This window comes from Lupinus angustifolius, chromosome LG05, assembly GCF_001865875.1.
Source record: "Lupinus angustifolius cultivar Tanjil chromosome LG05, LupAngTanjil_v1.0, whole genome shotgun sequence".
Taxonomy (NCBI): domain Eukaryota; kingdom Viridiplantae; phylum Streptophyta; class Magnoliopsida; order Fabales; family Fabaceae; genus Lupinus; species Lupinus angustifolius.
The window spans coordinates 23500924-23511628 of NC_032013.1; the positions used below are offsets into that span (position 1 = coordinate 23500924).

At 28.8% G+C, this 10705-nt stretch overlaps 1 protein-coding gene across 1 annotated transcript; it reads left to right on the plus strand.

Annotated features, from left to right (window-relative positions):
• Positions 6389-9440, plus strand: LOC109348241 (zinc finger protein WIP2-like). Its single transcript, XM_019588554.1, has 2 exons — positions 6389-7156; positions 8865-9440. Exons 1-2 carry the CDS (start codon positions 6497-6499, stop codon positions 9306-9308), a joined length of 1104 nt encoding a protein of 367 aa, XP_019444099.1. The 5' UTR covers positions 6389-6496; the 3' UTR covers positions 9309-9440.

Below are 10705 nucleotides of genomic sequence, written 5' to 3' on the forward strand. Positions count from 1 at the left end.
CAGGAACTAATATAGACTATTCTAGTCCATTACGGGTCGAGTTTATGGGTTGACCGATATTATTAATAAAATATTTACATTACATTTTTAAGTATATTTATTTGAGGTAAAAATAAGATAGAAACTCTTTTATCTCGTTTCATTTACGGGTTGAGCTAGACTAGTGAAATTACATACCCGAAATAAATTTGATTCAACCTTATTCAGCTCCAAAAACTAGTGGCCCATAATCACCTAACTCGATGGGTCATGCTAGCCCAAATTGAAAAATTATTAAAACCATTGTGATCTCTTTTATGAAGAGAAACTACAATTTAAGATCTGGATTTGAAGTATCAGCTCAATATGGAGTTGACTTTGGTCAATTCAATGATGTTTACTTCTCTTGCACGTGGATAAGCTTTTAATGTTCACTCCCCAAAAATTGATGTATTTATTGTATGGATTGTGACAATAAATACTAAAGAAATTGTTTAAGGGTTGCAAAGGAAAAAAAGAAAACAACACTCTTTCTATTACTTTTAAAGGAAAATTCTTAAGACACTCGTCTCAACTTATATTATACTATTTCCTTCTCTCTATTAGATTTAAGATTATGTTTTATTTTTATTATTTGAAAAAAATATAAAAAATGTAATATATATGGACTGTTAGTAAAAATATTTATACACAATTAATTTGCATTATTTTTTTTGAAGAGCCAATAAAATTAAAAATGAATAGCAAATGATGAAATAAAAATATATATAAAACTCTTATCGTGTGAGTGAATACATATTCTTTCTCTTAAAAAAAGTTGGAAAGAGTAGATGTTAGGTTAGATTCGTTCTTCTTATAGGACCACTAGACTTACAGTTACAAGAACATGTAGAAATTAAGAAAGTGAGATTTTTGAAGCATTGAATGAAATTTATTCTTGATGAGAATTATGGGGATTTGCATTGGCAGGCAAAGATATTTGGAAGTTTTCAGAAGACATAGCATGGGAACAAAGAATGATGTTTATTTAATTATTCATTTTCATCTTACAATGCAAACTCACTCGAACACTCTTGGAAATATAAAGAATGAAAAAAAGCATGGGATCTATGGTAGACATAAACACTCTTTTTTTGGTTAATTTGTTTTATTGTGTCTCCTTTTAACCCCACAAATTTACTTCTACCTTTTTGTTAAATGTAGCTAAACCACGCTTCACTCTATAAATTATTAAATATATTCCAACATATCCAAAATAAATATTAATATAATATTATGCATTGTTTTTTTACTGAATGACAAACCTATGCATATAGTGTTTCCCACACTTCATGTTATCCATGTGTGAATTTTATAAAAACACTACTGCTATATGTTTTAGCATTTAAAACATATTCTATAAGCAATTGTCTTAAGCATTTTTCAAAATGTTAACATGTATCATTTTCAAAACCAAATAATTTAGTTTATTTATATAATATCCCAAATGGCAATTGTCAACATTCCCTTAAAAATAATAAATAAATTCAAGTTATGAACACAACTTTTTAGAGATTTGAGTATTATGACTTTTCTCTTGGTTTTTTCTTTTAGTAAATTTAGATAATGTAGAACTTGGGGGCTCACAAGTTCTCACATTCTTCTAGGATGCAAGTCAAATCCTTACTAACTATACTTCTCTGTCATGGTTAGAGTATATGTGAAATGAAAGATGTTTAGATTTCGAGTCTCATTCATAATAAATACTAACATATTAATAAAATAATATCTAATTGAGTGTTAGAGTTTTTTTTGCTTTTAAGAGTTTAATTGCTTAGAGGGTTGGTTGTTACTTCTATCGGGAACAGTAGGCGTGTGTTTCTATAAATCAATTTTCTATATGTTACTATGACATTTCAAATGCATATCCTCTATAATAATTTACTGAAATAAGATTACTAAATAATTACAATTTTTTAAAATTATTCTGATTAAAAAAATGTTCACTTGTTCTAAAATATATACCATAAGTGAGTATTTGAATATTATAATGAAGGGGGAATTTTCTAATATTATTACAAGGCAACTCGAGTGTCGTACGTTGAAATTAAAAATATAGGTTATTGTACTATAATGTTTTATGTATTGTTCTCTCGTTTTTTGCACTAAATCTTCCATGTGAATAATTCAATTAATCTGAGTGGAAAAGTGACGTACGATGGAGTTGTAAATATAAATAACTTAACTATAACCTTTATGTGTTGATGATGTTTTTTGTACGCAATTTTCAAAAACAATATATGAAGCTCCATCTGAATATGTGAACATTTCTTACATGTGAATACAATATATACTTTCTTTTCACACTCAATATATACAATATATACTTTCTTTATACATTTCTTATATTTAAATTTATATTATTTAAGAAATGTAATTAATAAATGTATATCTAAGTTATTGTATCATCTAGTTAATTTATATTTAATATCTTCTTATAATAATCGTACTATGTATCTATCTTAATTAAAGTAGAATTTGTAATCATAAATATTGTACAGAACAATTTTTTTTTATACCAAAAACTCACTTAAAAATAAATAAAGGCAGTAATAACAGGAGCCTCAACACACCTTAATCCCTTTTAAACTATGAGAATGAATATACTAAAGTAACAATACCATCTGGTATATAAATAAGTATTTGATTATTTGTTCTAATCACTAGTATCTTCCACAATAAGGTAGTTTTATTTGAGTTAGGTAAGGTCTTTGTGAGTAACAATAACTTTTTCCACTAAAAAGTATCTAACACTATTGTTTTCCAGATACTCCAACCACGAATTAAACTAAAATATTTATGAACCCATTTATACATGTTTTTTTTTTGCGTACAATCAAAAATATATCTTTTCACCTATTCGAGTTAGGAATTAATCTCTTTCAGGGTTCGTCGCTGCTCCTCCCAATAAATATTAATTCCAGGAATCGAACTTTCAATCTTAAGGATTCAATAGATCCTTATACCATTAAACCAATATCTTGTTGTCCCTATAATAAAATGCATAGCCGACAGGTAAGTGCACACCAATGAAATTGTTGTAAGGATATTGGGACTGGCTGTTTTCTTGTCCCTACATCTTCTCAAGATTGTGATATTACTACTACTTCTATTATTTTATTTCATGGGATTTTTTTGTATTATTAAGAGTATTTTTCATATTTTAGATCAAGAACTAATTTTTTGAATGCGTGATTGTTTCATTCAACAAGTGTCGCTATTAGAAATCAAACTCTTGAATAAATGAGGATATTTTGATAACAAAATTATTTATCATATGTACCCTAAAAAAAGTTTATGAAAAGATGAAATGGAGCTATCAAGAATATAGTGATTTTAAAAAGTTTATATTTCTTAAATAATGACATTCGGATTACTTATTAATAAGGTCCAATAATTAATATGACTAAACCACATTCTTTTGTTTAAAAGTAAAATTAAGATTACTTTTCTCGTCTCAAGTATTTATTTATATACAAAATATTATGAGATATATTTACATGTTTAGGTCATTTAAAACTATTGTAGATAGAATTAGTTTCTTTTTTTTATCCACAGGCAGGAGCTTGAAAAATCACATTTTTTTGAGCCAGGCATCAACAATATAGTAGTATTAGTATTAGTATTACTTTTATATTAATTGTTTGTAAAATACATATTAATAAGTCAACTTTAATAAAATACATATAATCGTTAAAAAGTTTAATAATAAAAACAATATTAATTATCTACCCAGCAAAACCATAAACTTATGTAATATGATATTAGGTTATGAGTCTAATATCTATATATATATTAACAAAGTAAAGATTTATATACAATTAATATAGTAGAACACGTAAAGAAGGTTGTAGTTAAAATTTGTACATACTTAGTTATGACATTGGGTTAAATACATATTTCACATTAATATATTGTTTTCAGAAGATTTCTTTAAGTTCCATATTGATGTATGTAGCAGAAAAGGTTTTACAAATAAGGTTAAATTGGTGAAGCGCATTGAGTACTGTTCCAAGTACAGAATGTTTTCATTACAAACAAAATTTACGTAGCTTTTCTGATAAAAAGGTATAAATGCATTTACTTATACATATAAGATCCTTAAAATGACATATTCATTTTAGTTAGTTTTAAAAGAGTATAATATCTATATATTATTTATAAAAATTTATATATAATTATCTGTATTTTTTGAAGAGTCAATCGTTATTAAAAATGAATGGTAAATGATATATAGACAATATATAAAAATCTTACAATATTAGTGTATATATTTTTTCTCTTTAAAAATGAGATTAATTTATTTTGTATTTTAAGTTACCTCCATATGGAACTCAAATCAATTAGGTTTCAGAATGGTACACTCATGGCATATAGAAAGCCTAACTGATGATGTTAAAAAAATTTGAGCAAGTGAATTTTGACTGCTTAAATCTATATTGTTTTTACTTTTTACCTCGTTGCAATTGTGGCATGAGAGAAAATTTTAATTGAAGATTTATCTAGCTTATATATTTAAAGACAAATTCATTTGTTTTTGGTACCATTATTTAGAATTAAAGTGTAATTTTAATTAAATTTTTAATGTATCCTCAAGATTTTATTAATTACTTCTATATAAATACATTTTAATTTACTCTATATTTATTTCTTCATAAATACGGTTCACTAATTCCTATCATTATTACCATTACCTTTACTCACCATCATTACAAAAGTCACCACCATTCAAATGTTTTGGGACTATCCAATCATTTATTGCTATGATTTTATATTAGTATATTTTGCACTATTTTACTTATGTCATGCCAATGCAAACAATAAAAAATTAGAAAAAAATATATCCTATGAATTGCTGAATATTGTATTGCAATGCAATGGTTATTAGGGGAGATTATAATTCAACCAGACTTGAATAATCATATGTACTAATAAAAAATACTTCAAATCATACACATCCATTATCTCTAAAGAGAATGTATTTGAGTTTAAAAGTTGACTTGAATATCATTTAGAATGGGATGAGGGATAAAATTTATTTACCCAATCCATTCCATGATTATGCTCTCATTCTCCATCATATTTTCCCAAACATACACTATTACTCATTTGCTATGATTGTTTTTCTCTATTATTATTTTTGTAAAAAAGCTACTATCTCTCACATTATGTAAATTATTTTTTATTTGATAGCCCACATCCATCCTTACATAAAATAGTTTTTATTCTTGTATAGAATACATAATAGTCTTGATCATGGTGTACTTGCTCAATGTCCAAAAGTAATTCTTAGCATTGTGATTCTTGTCCCCAATTTATTTTTTATAACTTTAGACATTAGATTTTTATACAAAATCAAGCAGGACACATCCCTATATCTAAATGGTGTTAATCAAACAAGTATATATTTATGAGTTTTTCAAATCTAAATACTAATCAAAATCCAAAAATTAATCCAATAATGGGTTAATGAGGGACAAACTTTACCCTCAGAAAATTTACATGGTGCACCTTGACCGAAAGATTATGATTTTGGTGTACCTTTTAGAAAAATTATAAAACTAGTGTAATTTTATAGAAATTGGCAATTTTATGTATTTTTTTTCTCCCTCCTCCCCCAAAATCGGCACTGGAGAGGGAGTTTTATTAAAATATAATTTTTTTTAAACTTCCCCCTAAATCGTCAATGGGGGAGTTTTATACTTTCTTTTTTTCTAGTTTTAAGGTTTAATTTTTCAAACACAAATCCTAACAACACACAACATAATAAATTTTGTCAACCCTAACACTAATAACAGAACACAGTAATGAAAAAATTATGTGTGTAATGAAAGTATATTATGTGTGTTTTTCATTATTGTTCTGTACCCATTGACGATTTAGGGGGGAGTTTAAAAAAAATTATATTTTAATAAAACTCCCTCTCTAGTGCCAATTTTGGGAAAGGAGAGAGAAAAAAATACATAAATCGGCAATTTCATTGCCGATTTCTATAAAGTTACACTAGTTTTATAATTTTTCTAAAAGGTGCACCAGAATCGTAATTTTTCGGTCAAGGTGCATCACATCTGTAAATTTTCCATTTACCATCCAATACTATCCCTCACACCTCATTGCTCATATTATCATTAATATGCAACAAACGAGTCAGACTCCTCTTCAGTATTAGCAGAAGTAAAATTAGAAAAACTGTGTTTAGTAATGTAAATAATTCCGATTCCCAATAAATACACTTTAATTTTTTTTACCCAATTACTAATATTAAGATTCATTAAAGTGAATTTATTATACAAGATTAACTAATAACATTAAATTTGTTTAAGTTTAATTTTGTCCTAAACCCACAATCTCTTTACCCTTTCTCTGTCTATGTCCACCGTCCACTTCCTTCAGCCATCTTCTACTCTCTCTTTCTCTATAAAATCAAAGCAACCATAGTCTTCAACTGTTCCCACTCTCTCTTCACCTTTTCACACTCATGGCTGATCCTTACTCTAATTTTCTCTCTTCTTCTTCTTCTCCTTTCTTCCATTTCAACCATTTCTCTTCTTCTTCTCCAAACCCTTCTCAACACCACCACCACCACCATCATCATCATCCATATCTTCATAACTTCATCAACCCAACAAAAAATGACACCACCACCACCTTTTTCCACTTCCACCACCACCAAACTCAAGCTACTAACCCTCCTTCACCTCCTCTTAGAGAAGAACTTCCTCTCTTAACTCTTAGCCCAGCAAAGAAAAAAGAGAATAACAATATTCTTAATGAGCAACAAGAGGAGGAAAACCATCTCTCTTGCACTGCCATGGATGTAGAAGAGAGGATCTACCTTTACAAAGAACAACAACAACAACAACAACATGATGATAACACTGTCACTGTTGCACTACACATAGGTTTACCAAACCCTAGTGCTTCTGAGATGGCAACTATGCTTTCCTTTAATAATTCTTCTTCTTCAGAGATCAATGATAAAGACCATGGTAGTGAGGATTCTTCTATCTTCATGCTTAACAATAGGCTCAACAAGGGACAGTACTGGATCCCTACCCCTTCTCAAATTCTCATTGGTCCTACTCAGTTCTCTTGTCCTGTTTGCTGCAAAAGTTTCAACAGATACAATAACATGCAGGTTTCAACTTTCTCACTTCTCACTAATTTTCATATTATTATTATTCTTTTCTAAAGTATAAAGTACAAATTACCGTAATTTGATATGAATATGATGGACCTGATGAATAAATTAAACTCACTAATTCCTAAGATAAGATTTTGTTCGACTTGTAAGCGGTTGAGAAGGTTAGCAAGAGAATATGGTAACTATGGCCAAAGCTAAAAAGCTTTCCTTCTTCTTTTGTTTTCTATATCTCTAGCATCAGTTTTCTTCTTCCACTTTTTTTCCAATTCAAGGTAAAAAAATGGATTCTCTTTGCTTCTGGTCCCTCCTTTCTGACTATATCTTCCTTTCACTGATTTGAACTGTTAACGGTTCTCTGATGCTTCGATTGAAAGAGGAAAAAGATTGGCTATAAATCTTTGGGACTACTTGTCCTCTTCTTCTCTTCTTCCTTTTCTTTCCTCTTCTCTTTGTTTTCATTTAAAAAAGTCATTTCTTACCCTTTGGAGATATTTACTTATTTTCTTGTCCTCCAATGTTGATTTTTTTCATGATTAAAGTGGAGGTATATTATTTTTATTTTTTTTAAAAATCATTGTTGCATGGTATAAAACCAGGTTAATATTATATGATTTGTATAATATTCTGATTTTTTTTTCCTGATTCAGACTGAGACTGGGATCATTGCACCTTTCCCTTTCATTGATTAAACAAGACAAGCAATGTTCCTTATGCCTTTAGTATACATTGAAGTCTGTGCTAGCTTTGGTAGCTGCAAATAGAACTGAAAATTTTGCAGTGTTTTCTTCAACATCCACTCAGATAATTATTAAAGTCATACAAAAAATTAGTGGCTCTCTTTGTGGCACTTTGGTCTGAGACTCTGAATCCAAACATCTTCTATACCTGAAAGGCTGAAAGACCCATACATGGGACATAATTGATTATAGCCTTTCTCTCTTTCCCTTGGTAATACCTTCCATATTAGCCTCCCTTTTCCTTTGCAGATATTGCAACCAACTCAGAAAAAATGAATCTTTACCTGAATTTAGGAAGGTTAGATGTATATATCCTTATTATCCAAGTAAGTGAAGAGATTGTATTCGGCATTTAAGTTTATAATCTTCATGTTACAAGGTAAACAATTTCATCGTTACGCTGAGAGTTACAATCTAAAAATAGTCACCTAAATTTCATTAAATTCAAAGATAAATAAAATAAAATTTGTTCCCAAGATGCAGTGGCTGAGATAACTAATGTTCATACATCAACTGCAGTTCTTGATTATTGATAAGTTAATTTAACCATAAGAAAAAAAAGATTTACAATACTCACAAATAAATCTTAGCACTTTCGTGATTCTTAATATCACACTACACATTCAGTATGATTCCTTAAGATTTACTTAGGGTATGTTTGACTCAGACTTCTTTAATTGATAATAATCAGATATTTTTAATGTCCAAAATCCAACTTAAAAATGTTGTGTTTAAAAATAGTTATCAAACATTTTCCTTCTCCTTTGAAGATTATGATTTTAGAGCAGCAAGAATGGTTATTTCTTAAAAATAATCTGAAAAAAATAACCTCTTAATCATAAGCTAGATGAATTTTTTCATCTAGTTTCATCCTTTTCACTAAGTTTAGTACAACTTTTGTTCATTTTGCTGATTATTTGTCTACTTTTTCCTATCTTATGAACTTTGTTGTTTTTGGTTTTCAGATGCATATGTGGGGGCATGGATCACAGTACAGAAAAGGGCCTGAATCTCTGAGGGGTACCCAACCAACAGGAATGTTAAGGCTTCCATGTTATTGTTGTGCACCAGGTTGCAGAAACAACATTGATCATCCAAGAGCAAAGCCATTAAAAGATTTTAGAACACTTCAAACACATTACAAAAGGAAGCATGGGATTAAGCCCTTCATGTGTAGAAAATGTGGCAAGGCCTTTGCAGTGAGGGGAGATTGGAGAACACATGAAAAGAATTGTGGGAAGCTTTGGTATTGTATCTGTGGCTCTGATTTCAAGCATAAGAGATCACTTAAAGATCATATAAAAGCTTTTGGAAGTGGCCATGCAGCTTATGGGATTGATGGCTTTGAAGAAGAAGATGAACCTGCTTCTGAAGTAGAACAAGATAATGATGATTCCACCACCCAGTAATATAAACTCAAGGAATAATTTTTGGGTCTGGGTTAATTATAAATGTGAATTATGTTAAATATTTTGTGGAATGATTATTGGAGATGAATATAATTGCCTATTTTAGAACTATATATAAGCACCAAGTTACAATGGAAAATTTCTTCCCCTTTTTTCTTCCTTTCTTTCCTTTAGTTGAAACTTTAAACTGAAATAATTGATTTTTAATTATACTCGCTCTCAAATGTTGATACTATTTTGAGGAAATTATACTAACATCTTCAAGTTTTAGCGAAATTACATAAATTATCCATCAATTTTTTATAGTTACACAAACTCCTACTTTCTATATTTTCATTACACTGACCACCCTATAAGAGAAATAAGTGTCATCTTTTAAACAAAAAATGTGATAAATGCAATTTTGTTAAACAAAACATGATATATTGTGGAGACAAGTCCAAGTAATATAAGAGTCAATAGTTCTTTATTATTATTTGTTCGTTACGATATAGTATAAGAGCGATTTAAACAATATATCTTTAGAATTGTTGATGCATTTTGTAACAAAAAATAACAAAGATACAATGATTTGTATATTATTTGGATTTGTCTCCACAATATACCATATTTTGTTTAACTTAATTGTATTTATCATATTTTTTGTTTAAAAGAATACACTTATTTCTCATGAAGGGTGCTTAGTGTAATAAAAGTATAAAAATTAGGGGTTTGTGTAGGTGTAAAAAAATGAAGGATGGTTTATATAATTTCGTTAGAACTCAGAGAGTGTCAGTGTAATTTACTTTATTAATTTTAATTGTTTCAGTTGTTTAATTTATACCATTGAATGAAAATAAAATATATAAGATCAACCACCTAGAGTATTTATATGTAAGTGAAAAATCACTTAAGCTATTGTAAACGAATCCAATTTCATGGGTTGTTATTCGTGTAAGGCATTGTTAGATTCCAAAATAAATAGAAGGTTAATGGTTCAGTTCATGGAAACGATACTTGTTGGGAGGAATATTCATGTACCTCAAAAAAGATTAGTTCTTTACCCATAAGGTGAAGATATACTTTTGGTAGTATCAAAAAACCAATACAACTTAGTTGACTTTGTTCTCTTGTATGACACCTTCCCTCCTCTTCTCATATATATTAAGCTGCTTATAGCATTGCAGATGAATGAGTGTTATAATTGATTGATTTCTAACTTTGGTAAAAGCATAACTACTCAAGCTCATTGATTAATGTCTAATGATAATTTTTTTGGGTACACAATGCCTAATGATAAAGTAGCTCAAGCTATGATTAGTTAGTTTTATTCCGTATTTAATTTCCCATTTAATACATGGTGTTTGTTCATCAAGACGTGAACAGCTATATATATATACCTTACTTTATGAGCTATG

Coding starts and splice junctions, on each gene's coding strand:
- LOC109348241 (XM_019588554.1), top strand. CDS start 6,497: ATGGCTGATCCTTACTCTAATTTTCTCTCTTCTTCTTCTTCTCCTTTC. Junction 7,157..8,864: donor ACAGATACAATAACATGCAG/GTTTCAACTTTC, acceptor TTTGGTTTTCAG/ATGCATATGTGGGGGCATGG.